Source organism: Mus pahari, chromosome 12, assembly GCF_900095145.1.
Source record: "Mus pahari chromosome 12, PAHARI_EIJ_v1.1, whole genome shotgun sequence".
Classification (NCBI taxonomy): Eukaryota; Metazoa; Chordata; class Mammalia; order Rodentia; family Muridae; genus Mus; species Mus pahari.
Window position 1 is genome coordinate 88,543,329 of NC_034601.1, and position 13,005 is coordinate 88,556,333.

Here is a 13,005-nt window from a genome sequence, read left to right on the forward strand (position 1 = left end):
TTTTTTTTTTCTTTTTGAGATAAGATAGCCCTGTGTTTAGTGTCTACATGTTTAAGATTGTAGTGTCCTTTTGGTATTTCATTCCTTTGGTAAGTATAATGTGTCCCTCCTTCTGTCCCCCACCCCCTCATAGTTTTGATTTTTATTTCTCGAGACAGGGTGTCTCTGTGTAGCCCTGGCAATCCTAGAACTCACTCTGTGGACCAGGCTGGCCAAGCCGGCCTTGAACTCACAGAGATCCTCATGCCTCTGTATCCCCAGTGGTGGAATTAAAAATATGCACCACCATGCCCAGCCCATTCTTATCTTTTTTTGTCTAGTTTTAGGTTTATTAGATATTAGAATATCTATCCTGTTCATATCCTAGATTCATTTGCTTTTCTACCCTTACCCTGAGGGTATGTCTACTAAGCTGTGTTTTCTGGAGGCAGCAAAAAAGATGGATTCTATATTCAGATCTAGTCTGCTAGTTTGTCTTTCTTAGAGTTCTCAGACTTAATAGTTAGAGTTATTATTGATGGGTATGTACTAATTCCTGTCATTGGTTTTGTTTTGTTTGTTTTTGATCTTGCGTTTGAGACAGGGTCTCACAATACAGTTCTTGCTGTCCTGGAATTCACTATGTAGACCAGGTTCACAGAGAGCACTACCATGCATGGGTTTGGTGTTGATTTTGTGGTGTTCTTTGATCTCTTTTGATAGACTATTATGGTATTGCCTATTTATTCCCCATAAGTTCTTGGGTATGTTTATTCTTCTCTTCAGATCCCAGTATTTTTTTTCCAGAATACTCTGTAAAGCTGTATTAGCAGTCATAAATTCCCTAAATCTGTTTTTATCTTGGAAGTTTTTATTTCTCCATCAATTTTAATAGATAACTTTGCTGAGTATTATAGTCTGGGTTGACATTTGTGCTTTTTCACCAATTTGGAATACATCTTTCCAAGTTTTTCTGGCTTTAAAAGTTTCCATTGTGTGCATGTCTTTAATCCCAGCACTTGAGAGGCAGAGATAGGTAGATTTCTAGGAGCTAGAGGCCAGCCTAGTCTACATAGTGAGTTTTAGGACAACCAGGGGCTACATAGAGAGACCCTGGTTCAAAAAAAGCAAAACAAAAGCTTCCATTCAATTCCATTTCTATTTTAGTATTTTTTTTTAATTTGTTTAAATAAATGACCAGTGTAGAAATTGGATCCCTAATAAGAGTAAGCCGTCACAGGCAGGAAGAGTTCTAACTTCCTTATGCCTTGTATCCTAAGCATAACAGTGTACTGTATGAACACAGATTTTGGTAGCATGAGGCTAGTATAGCTTCATGCCTTTCAAAGCTCATGGCATAAATCCTGTCTTGGGCCAGGGTGAGTCTCCCCACTTTACTTTTTCATCACACATATGCAAATACATGTCAGTGAATTTGTATAAAACCTGGATCTATATGTATTGTGTATATTTCTGCGTATTATGCATGTGAATGTGCATGTTTATACTCATATGTGTAGCCCATATGGAAGGGTATGTATATTAATATGTACTATACATGCATATTGCAGGTGTTTTGGGGGGGGGTTCCTGCTTGGGGTTTAACACAGTATAGTACAAGTCACTGTACAGTACAAGGTTGCTAGCCTGTTTTCTGGGGCAGTCCCTCAGCTAGCCATCTAGACTCCACCTGTCTTCCCTACCTCTGTGTCTCTGTCACATGGCTCCCTCTGCTGAATCTCCCAGTACTGCTGCTGTTTTTCCTCTGCTTCAGTTCTAGCCTTCATCTCTTTATTCATCAAGAGCCACACTCCTTTCTCATACAAAAATGTTATTAGCATAGTGGGAGAGCTTCCACAGCTTACTCTGAGACAGTCAGTAGTCTAAGACTGTGCTGTCTGTCTAGAGCTGGCCAGATTGAGAGCTACATGACCTCCCTCATGGCAGCTTGCTTTTTTAACATGATAATCTCAGAGAATCATCTTTTTGGGCAGATGACAAAGTGACAAACATTTACATTTAGAAAGTAGGTATTGTGAGCTATAGAAATGACAGTACCATATATCCTGCCAGCAACTGGCACTGCCAGCACAGCAATTAACCATAGAGAATACAGGGACATACCTTCATAGCCAGTTGATAAAATGTCTGTGGGGATAGGTTACTCCAACACATGTAATGTGTCTGTTTACTCACTTACCACACATGGAAGGTTGTATGTTGGTGTGTGTGTGTGTTCATGTGTATCACACATGGACAGGGATATGTGTACTATGATAACATATATATAGTTGTGTACACGTGTTTTGTGGAAAGCAGATTTTACTCTGATGATTACATGAGCCCCGGGGGATCATTGTAGCCCACTGTAGAACTATCCAGGCTGATTCCCCTGCATCATTCCACAAACCCACCTCTGAGTAGGTATCCCATTCACTAATAATACCCAAACTGCCCTGACCTACCCACAGCAGGCTGCAGACTTGTTTTCTGGCCAGGTCTGATGGAACCCTCTCTCCTTTTCCCTCAGAGTTCTTCTGGAGGATGGGAAGGCCACAGTGCCCTGCCTGGCAGAGAGACTGACCGCAGAGCTCATCTCACACATCTGTGTAAGCTATAAAGATCCTGCTTGGAAACAAGAGTTCTTGGCACCTGTTGACCTGTTGAAAACAACACATAAGTTTAGGAGTCTTGTGTTGTTCCAACATCTTCTGTTTTAGAAGCTACTAGAAGGTGCTTTGTGGCATTTTCCTTCAGAGAGTTTATGTCTCTGACAGAAGGAGTTGTCCCTGGGTGGCTTTTTAAAGAACCAACCATATACAGTGGACAGGGTTATGTACCAGATGGAGGTGTGGGCAAACCTGGGTGGAAAGAGATGTTTCTCAAGTACTGCTCTGCACCAGGAAAATTGTCTCAGGACCTTAGAATGTTATCCATGTGCCATGATGACTGTGTAGAGTAGGCTTAGATCCTCCTTTGCATTCCAGTCTAAACTTCTATATTCCATTCACCTCTTTCCTTTTCAGAAATCTCTTCCTTTGTTAGAAAATCAAATAAAGGAAAGTCACCAGAGAGCAAGTGAGGAGCTGCAGAAGTATGGTATGGACATACCAGAAGATGACAGCGAAAAAACTTTCTTCCTGATCGAAGTGAGCATTGTCTATGTTTCCAGACATGGTGACTACATCACTCTCTACACAGGAATCTGTCTGATGCTCTTTAGATCTCATGCCTCCAAAGCTGATAGAGATGCATCCTTCCCATTTAGTGTTAAAAGGGGAGTCAAAACAGAGACCGTGGTTGAGTCCAGGGTGGAGCAGGGTGGCATTTTTCTTTTAACCACATTGAAAGAAGAGTTCTCCCTGAGTATCTCAAAGGAAGAGGGGTAAGGGAGCTATTTCCTGCTGCAAAAATCCCTTCTCCATACTGTTCTGCTGGGCCCACCCACGAGGTCAAGGTGACACTCCTGCCTTCAGGGTACATATGCCCTTTCACTAACTTATCCATTACTTGAAAAATCTCTGCTTAGACTGATGTTTTTCTTCTTGACAGAAAATCAATGCTTTTAACCAGGACATCACTGCCCTCATACAAGGGGAAGAGAATGTGTCAGAGGGAGAATGTCGCCTGTTTACCAGGCTCCGAAAAGAGTTCTTGTCCTGGAGTAAGGAGATCGAAAAGAATTTCCAAAAAGGTGGGTATCTTGTTCAGTCGGTGTTGCTATCCTTAACAGTCTTACACTCCATTGTTATAGACACCAGAAGTTCATCATTCACAGTTCTGTGTGCTAAGAAGTCCCAGGTCAAGTCCCAGAAGATGGGGTGTCTAGTGTGAGGTCTTCATTTCTGCTTCCAAGATGATCTAGCCTGGTCTTTGTGTGAGGAAGAGGAGAATCAGCTTCCTCTGTCCTCTGATCTGAGGACACACATCTCCTCTGTGAGGATGAGGGAATCATGTCCTAGTCACTTCTTAAAGACTCACTTTTCAATGTCAGTACGCTAGAAATGTAGTTCTACTTATGAACTTGGATAATCCATCAAGATAAGGACCTGACAACAGACCAAAGTACAGATACTACCAAAGTCTAACTTGGTGAAATAAAGAGGGTTTTGGGGGGAGGTTACTTACAGGGATATGGGTGATTACAAGCACAGAAATGACTCAGAGACATCTGTGCCCTCAAAGCCCACCCCAGAATAGGTGATTGCCCATGGTGATTGCACAGCCTGCAGGCAGCTTAATAGGTTAAAGAGTTCATTTCTGGGTAGCTCAACTGGTCTGAGCCTGTGCCAGACAGCTTGACTTATCTATGCTTCTGCCAGGCAGCCCAGTTGTTTATATACACTTGAGGAGGGGGCCTAGTGAATCTTATCAGTTTCAGGGATTTCCTAAAATCATTCAGTTGTTTACTTCCTGAGTTTAAGGAGCTTCCCGGGAGGTTGTAGTATTTTAGTTTCCTTAGGAGCATCCTTTTTCTTTTTTTGTTTTCACCTCCTTTTTAACATCTCATGCCTTAGGAGTATCCCTCCAAAATGGAAAGTTTTAATCTTGGAGGAAACTGCTGCCTGTGCAAGACCTTCAGCCTGGGGTGTCTCAATGTGTTTCATTATGGCAATGAGAAGATAATAAAAGTGCTTGTAGCCCTCTACCTCTGCGGTACCCCACTTCTCCATCTTCATATCTTTGGAATCTAAAGCAGGGGAAAAGTGTTATAAATCTATTCTTTGATCATATATCAGTGCTGGCATGCCTAAGAGGAAATCCAAGGGTCTTTGCCTTCCTTGAAGTTGTTTGATGAAGACATAGAATTGATTTGAACCAATCAGATTCAGACAAAGAGCTTCCCTTGGCATGAGTGTCAGATATAGAAAGTGGAATGCTCTATTTCCTGCAGGCCACATGTAGAATCCATTAGTAACCTAGTGGAGAATGTGATGGGTGATCAGTTTGGGTAGTGATGTGCCTCTGTAGAGAGCTTTATGAGACACTTATTTAAAGGCTGTAACTTTCCATGTCCTCACTGTGCCCACAGTTTCTGGTGTCACTACTAAGCCCAGATAGCTGAAGCTGAACACTATAGGCTCTGCAGTGTGTCTTCACTCCAGGGAAGAGCCACTGTCCCGTTTCAAATCTTGAGAGCCACTGTGTCTGATAAATGAGGGGAGGGGCAATTAAAGAACAGAATATGAAGCAGCTTTACAACTCTAAGATACAAGAACAAGATCCAATTAGAAAATGGGCAAAGGAGTGTAAAAGGCATCCTGAAAAGAAGATAGACAAATGAATATTAAAACACTCAAAAGATGTATGACCAGAGACCATCAGAAATGCGAATGAAAACACAGGAATAATTCATGTCCCAGGCCCTAGGGAAAGTAGAATCAGAAAGGCAGATATTACAAGATGCTGTAGAAGAGGCAGGGAAAAAGGAAACCCTACTGTAATGATGGGAAATGTGAAATGATACAGTTGCTGTAGATTACAGCGGTGACCCCTCAGAGAAGCAAACACATGCTTCCCACTTCCACTCCCAGGGGGAAGTGAAAAAAAACAAGTCTATAGGAAATAGACAGCACACAAATTCTTTTGCTCTAAACCTGACATTTCTCCCCAGGTTTTTACAAGTCTTCTACTCTAAGTATTTATGCATTCTTATCACTCCCTATAAGAGCACAAGTCAGAGTGGGTTAGAGACCACCCTAACAGGCTCCTTTATACTTAGTCAGTACCTTTAAAAACCTCATCTGTAAATGGGGCCACCTTGAGGTGCTGGGTGGTTAGAACCACAGCACCAGAGTTTTGAGGAAGGCAATTCAGCTCTTAGTATCTCAGCGGAGTGTTTTAACCCACAGAAAGGCAGAAGAGGAGTAGAGTCACAAGGTACTTGGCTGATGAGCCTTGCAGGCAGGATACTAAGTGAAAACTACCAGTCACAGGGTGTGTGACAAGCCTGCGTCTTGTAATTCCATTTCAAAGACACCCAGAGTTTACATATGGTATAGACAGAGGCAGAGCACAGGCTGCAGAGCTGGAGATAGAATAAAGCGATTGAGATACAAACCGCTAGTAAGAATAGTGGTTCCAGAGGGGACAGAAGCTTCCCAGAACCAAGGGTAAGACTGTAGAGCTTGACTTACAACTCTCTGGATATAGTCAATGTCTTGTTTAATGATGTAAGCTTTCTTTTAATTAACAAATATTCTTTGGAGGCTGGAGCAATGGCTCAGTGACTGTTTTTCCAGAGGATTTAGGTTTCTTCAGCACCTACATGGTGACTCACACAACCAACTGTAACTCCAATCCCAGGAGATCTGATACTCTATTCTGGCCTGTGGAGGCACTGTATACACTCTGGGCATAGACATATATGCAGGCAAAAATACCCAAACATATAAAATGATAAAAAACAAAAAACAAAACAACAACAAGCATAAACAAACAAAAAATGAATTATCAGTTCATCGCAGAGAAAGCTGGTGCTATCTGAGTCTGCTTCCAACTTCCAGCAGAGGGGAGAGGGACTAAGTGTTTTGTGTCATGAACAGGGGAACAAGTCACACTGGAGACATCAGATGCCTATTTCCCCTGTCATCCCTTGATGAAGGTGCCTCCCACCCAGCTCATGATGCTGTCTAAGGGCCACAGGGCCTAGTGAGCCATGTACTCTGACCTTTCTTCTTTGGTCAAAATCCAGTTGGATTCATAAATTCACATGCTCAGGTTTTTTTTGAGGCTGCATTTTCCTCTGGTTTCCTGATGGATTCTGCCTTTTGCCTTAACTGAGAAGTAGCCTTGAGACTGTATTCTTCCCTATAACCCTGAATATTTTTCTTTCTTTCCTTTTTCTTTTAAAGATTTATTTAGTTAGTTAGTTAATTAGTTATTTTATGTATGTAAGTACACTCTCGCTCTCTTCAGACAAACGAGGAGAGGGCATAAAATCCTACTACAGATGGCTGTGAGCCATAAAGTTGCTGGGAGTTGAACTCAGGAACTCTGAAAGAACAGTCAGTGTTCTTAACTGCTGAGCCATCTCTCCAGCCCCCCTGCATTTTTCAAAATGCAGGCATTTATTTGTTTCACTTTATCTTGGTAAATTCGTAAAGATCAGAATGGGTTTGTTTAGAAAAATCTGCAAGATGGTTTTATAAACAAGTAGCTGTTGCCTCCTATTGTAGGTTATGCTGTTTTATATAATGAAGTCTGGACATTTGAAAAGCAGTATCGTGGCCGAGAACTGCCGGGGTTTGTGAATTACAAAACATTTGAGAACATTATAAGAAAACAAATCAAAACCCTGGAAGAACCAGCTATAGAAATGCTGCACAAGGTCACTGGTGAGTACTGCACAGGGTTTCACTGAAGAATGCTGTTGTTGCTCTTAGCCATTTTATTTGTGGGTTGGGGGCATTGTCAGTGCTGCACCTCAGAGCTGTCTGTTAGCATTGGTTCTAGGCCAGTGTCAGGCTTTCTGTGATCTCAGATACTACTGTGGTGTTCAGGAATCCAATCTATTCTGACACTGTGGGCAGATTTGCTGTCGAAGGACAATCTCGAAACCTCCTAGGCCCTTAGCTCAATCCTATAAGAGAGCACAGCCAGAGTCCTTCGTGCAAGATGATGGCCACCCTTCTCCTGCAAATATGTTATCTCTTGAAACCTGGGTGTACTTCTCTCTTCGTTAGGCAAAGAGAAGAGAATGGAGGGAAAGATCAGGAGAGCGCCCACATCCCTCACCTCTGCCCTGGTTTTGCATCTGCATAGCGTGAACATGTTACCCCTTACCACATTAAACTGGTTTTCTCTCTCTTCAATCAGAAATTGTACGAGCTGCCTTTACAAGTGTTTCTGAGAAAAATTTTTCTGAGTTTTTTAACCTTCACAGAACTACCAAGGTAAAAACCAAATGTATTATTTTTAAAACATAATGAATATAACAGTAGAGAATCGGTGTTTTGGATTGAGATTATTTCTGCTTTTCTGTGCTTAATTAACTTCCTGCTTGAATTTTAGTGATGAGGCTACTGGTGCTGTCTGACTAAAATGGGGACATGGAGAGGAGGGAGAAGGGAGGAAAGAATAGAAGGAGAGAGGATTTAGAGATGAATGCGGACATTCACAAATGAGCACCCTGTCAGGGAGACTCACAGACTCATGTTTTAAAGACACTCCTGCCATTGAGTGAAAGGTGGCAGATATGGAACTCAAGGGGGACATTAAGATGGATTATGGGAAGTAAGACATTTATTAGAAAAGTTGTTAGTGTTATAGACAGACAGTAAACCAGTTGCTCTGAGGAAAGTCAGGCCTGAGGGCCCCAGACACTCTGACAGGGATCTGATGAGGAATGAAGCTCACAGAACAGACTGGGGTCCCTTGTAAGTCTCTGAGGAAGGAGGAACATTTTATAACCCTGTAGCCATGCTCCCTGATACCCCAGCAGGCAGAAGGGAAAGGGGTGGGGAAATGCGACCACTGGCAAGCATCAGAGAGCCATCAGTAGCCTTCCAATGTCCTTTGACATGTGCGATGTGTCGTAGAAAACTTACTTCCCCAAATGAGAAATCCAGGCATCTAAAAGCCCATTGGCTTAATAGGATAGCTGATATTCTGTGAAGCAGAGGAAAAGGAAGGGCTGCTGAATTCTCGGGGCCACAGTTGCCATCTAGGCTGGATTCCATCAGTGAGAATACTGAGTGAAGGCCATCCTCTATGACTGTCCTTAAAGCCCACATTAGGCTGGGTTTTCTATCTCATGTAAACATCTCTGGAAATACCTTCTTAGACATGCTCGGATGTAAAATCCTGTGTGATTCTAAATCTAGTCGAGGAGCTGGGGAGGTGATTCAATAGTTAAGAATGCTTGCTGCTCTTAGAGAGGACTTGGGTTCAGTTCCCAGCACCCACATCCAGTAGCTCCAGTTCCAGGGGATCCAGACCCTTTGTCTGACCTTTGTAGGCACTTACATGAATATGGTACACAAACACACCACACGCACAGAACACACACACACATAACACACACACACACACACAACACACACACATATAAAATAAATAAACAAATCTTTAAATCCACTCAGTTGACACTGAAGATTGACCCTTGTAGTAGGGGACTACTCATACCTGGCTCAGTTTCCCCTGGTTTCCACCTTCAGCTCAGGTGACCTCCCCATAGCTGAGCTGAGCTGGGGGCAGGAACAAGGACTACTTCCAGGTAATGACTGCTTTTATTTCTGCCTGGTGACTTGATGCTTGTGGATCTGTTGGATGCCCTCCATGGTAAGCATTTCTTGATGACTATTGGCTTGCTTTTCTCTTTCTTTGCAGTCCAAACTTGAAGACATCAGATTAGAACAAGAAAAGGAAGCAGAGAAGTCAATCCGACTTCACTTCAAGATGGAACAAATCATCTACTGCCAGGACCAAATTTACAGAGGAGCCTTGCAGAAGGTCAGAGAGGAGGAAGCTGAGGATGAGAAGAAGAAGACAAAGCATGGCACTATCAGTTCCTCTCAGTCCCAAGATTTACAGAACTCATCCATGGCTGAGATCTTCCAGCATCTGAATGCCTACCGCCAGGTAAGTGTGTGAACACACTGGAACTGGGTTTTAGGCCACTTGTTCCCTTTGTTTCTGTGTGTCTCTTTGTGTAGGGTATATGTCTGCAAGGGGTTTCAGGACAACTCTGCCCTACAGCACCTAGGTGAGCCTCTGGGAAGTGGTTCTAATTCCTTCAAATGAACGAGTAACTTAGAGAGATAGACAGCTGCCTTTTATGGTCCGTGCGGCCCTGGCTGTGACTCTGAGGACATCAGCTTTCTTCTCTGTAAGATGTAGTTTCCCCATCCTGAGCACCAGTGATGGAGTGTAGGGCCCTTAACAGTGTTGAGATTCCATGCACTCATCAAGTAGGAGCTAGATCCTGACACCTGTTTAGTGGGGCATACAGCATGTAACCCAGGTAACAGCAGGTCCTACTCAGTAAGAGCCACAGGGACTTGAAGCATCCACACAGAGGATGTCATGGTTACCTTCTCGTGTACAGACCTTTGTCCTAATCACTGGCTGCTAGAAAGCCAGCCTTGTCATGTGGCCAAGCCCATGGTTCCTGGGTCCTATGGCCATGCACCTGTAGATAACCAGGTTTGCTATCTGTCTGTGGGACTCTGACAACTCCAGGGACCTCAGTAAGTGGTGGAGTGGAGGTTTTATCCTTCCTGACTGGCTTTTTTTCTCAGAATATAATGTCGTCAATGTCTCTACATGTCATACTGTGGATCAGAGCTGCAGACATCATCCCTTCCTTTTGGCCAAGGCCCTATTCCCACCCAAAGCACCCATGACTGAATGTCTCGGGTCTCTGTGCCTTCTCTATGCCCCTCACTTCTGCACCTCACTCTTTCCCATTGCCTCAGCCCTCTACCAGGACACTGAGGGGCCTGAGAGTCCCTGTATCTGCCCAGATCTTACTTCTCAGAGATGACATGGGCCACACCCTAGCCATCTGTCCTATGTCCTGCTATGACTTGAAGTTTCTACCCCAACTGTGACCCGGTACTTATCCCTTGTCTGGCATCTTCTTACTCCGGTGTCTTGTGACATCCATTTAATCATCTCCAGAAAGCCGTGGTCATGGTATACTTCTATTCTAAAGAAGAAAAATGAGTACCTGGGAGACACCAGATGGGAAAACAGAAGCAGATGACATATAACTTGGAGAGCAAACTGTCTCAAGATTGGGAAAACTGAGCTGTTAGCTAGGACAGTGGATGGGGCAGGTGGGGGCTGACTTCCTTCAGGCAGCTCATTTAGACTCTGCCTAGCCATACTTCCCGTCTATTGAGAAGCTTGGGTCTTAAGGACAGGTGAGCAATGCTCTCAGCAGAGCAGTCAGCCAGTTTGAAATGGAGTTGGGGTGTCTCTGTGGACTGTGTTCCACTACATACTACTCTTTTCCATTGAAAATCCATTTGATGGTCAGGGAAACTGACGGAATCCAAAGTCTAGCTGCCACTTCCAACCTGCTCTGCCAGGGCACTGAGGGGCCTGAGGGAGACCAGGATCTCACTACTCAAAGATACCATGGTAAGCTCAGGCTCCCTGCACCTCTCCCTCAAGCCTTCTGTGTCTCCCTCTACTAGGAGGCTCACAACCGCATCTCCAGCCACGTTCCCTTGATCATCCAGTATTTCATCCTGAAAATGTTCGCTGAGCAGCTGCAGAAGGGCATGCTCCAGCTCCTGCAGGACAAGGATTCCTGCAGCTGGCTCCTGAAGGAGCAGAGTGACACCAGTGAGAAGAGGAAATTCCTGAAGGAGAGGCTGGCAAGGCTGGCCCAGGCTCGGCGCCGGCTAGCCAAATTCCCTGGTTAAGCTGGCTCTGCCCTTCCCTGTGTCTCCTGGATACCGATTCAGGGACAGAAGGGCCCCTGGCTTTCCTGGTAGCTATAACACCAGCCTTTACCCCCTGATAAGTGCTAGCACTCAGATTTGGAGGAGCTTTCTGCTCACTCTGAGATGAGGAAGAGAAAGAGGCTCTCAAAGCTCAGCAAGTAGATGGGTAGAGGAAGCCACTGTGCCGATAAGACAACAGCTTCACCCTGAGTACTTTTCTTGCACACCGAGTCCTCTACCTTTTAGCACTCTGCCAGGAACAAATATTTGATGTACAAATGGGCTCTGCCTGTTGCATTCCTTAATAAACCACTTTTCTTTGACTCACTTTGAATTGGGGGAAGGGTTTGCACAGGACTGCAGAGGGTGGAGGGCAAATCGAGAAAAAAAAGGATGACTAAAGCCCCTTGGAATTGGGAACCAAGGAGGGTTTACTTCCTAGGGACCGCAGCAAGTGAAAACAAGCTTGGAAAGACAAACTATCAAACACGTGCATGCTTTGTGCACATGGGCAATGGTCTGCAGGGAGTACAAAGCAGTCTCATTGTGAGCAGAAGCTGTTGGAGGTTCTGCATTCACAGTTGCGGTAGGAAAACCATCCAGGGTAGGACCAGGTCAGTTAGGGAACCATACTCTCCCTGCAGAGCTGCAGAGTCCCTCCATGACTGGGAGATGAGTACATGAGCCTAACCATCAGACTGGCTCTCCCAGAACCCAGCTCCATATCTACACAGCACTTCCTGACTTCATGTTTAAGAAGCCTTAGGTCACAGCACTAGCTGAGGACAGATGCCCAGGTTCATTGAAGCACTGGAGCATCAGGAATGCCAGGCCTAGGAAGGAGAAGATGCCCCCGGTAGGGAGGGAGAGAAACAAGGACCTGAGGGACATTCTCCAAGAAACACGATGAAGAACATGAGGCACAGTGAGACTTCCAGAAAAACTGACTGCCTCAAGAGTGCCTTGCTCTCTGAGGAGACCAGCTGCATAGCCCACTCTTTGATGGCGGCTGGGCAGTTGACTAACCACCCTGTGCCCTCCTAACAGATGCCACTCTACATGTCTTCTGACCTTTGAAACTTTACCATCACTGACTTTGGGAGGTTCTAGAATATTCTTACAAGGATGCTAGGAAGACAGTGACCACTATCCATGTGCAATTCCACAGCCTGGGTTGGGTGACACGAATAAGCCTCTCCAGGACTGACTGACTACTTGTCATTCCTATGGTCACTGGAGCTCCCAGAGGCTGACTATTTACTGGAGCTTGAAGTACCCAAGCCTTTCATCACAGAAGATTCTGGGGGAATATGGTGGGCATGGAGTTTAAACATCTCTGACTCAAGTGTATATCCTGTCAGCCTGTTGCCTTAGGAGTTTTCCCTATCCAGTCCTAGCTCCATCTTTTAGAGACATTAGATTCTGATGGACCAGAAACAGTCAGAGGCACCCAAGTATCAGATGTACCTTGCCTGACTGTATTGGTTCCCTGGATATATAGAGGGTGAAGGGGGCAGGTGGCTATACCACTGTGGTATAAAGGGAAAGTTTATGTAGCCTGCTGGGTGTGGTTCTCACAAAGAGCCAGGAGCATAATCCTTTGGGGATATAAAGAAAAAGTGTCCAGACT

The 13,005-nt window shown here is 44.5% G+C and overlaps 1 protein-coding gene across 3 annotated transcripts in view; it reads left to right on the forward strand.

The window, feature by feature from the left end:
* The window catches only part of LOC110329754 (interferon-induced GTP-binding protein Mx2), a 25,742-nt gene extending 14,088 nt beyond the window's left edge, over positions 1–11,654 (forward strand). For all 3 annotated transcript variants that reach the window (XM_029544507.1, XM_029544506.1, XM_029544505.1), the window contains exons 8-14: positions 2,510–2,588; positions 3,006–3,128; positions 3,532–3,673; positions 7,158–7,316; positions 7,798–7,874; positions 9,310–9,561; positions 11,124–11,654. In XM_029544507.1, the coding sequence (XP_029400367.1) occupies positions 2,510–2,588; positions 3,006–3,128; positions 3,532–3,673; positions 7,158–7,316; positions 7,798–7,874; positions 9,310–9,561; positions 11,124–11,354 (1,063 nt within the window). In that variant the 3' untranslated portion in view covers positions 11,355–11,654. The remainder of the gene's footprint in view (positions 1–2,509; positions 2,589–3,005; positions 3,129–3,531; positions 3,674–7,157; positions 7,317–7,797; positions 7,875–9,309; positions 9,562–11,123) is intronic.
* Positions 11,655–13,005: the final 1,351 nt, after the last annotated feature.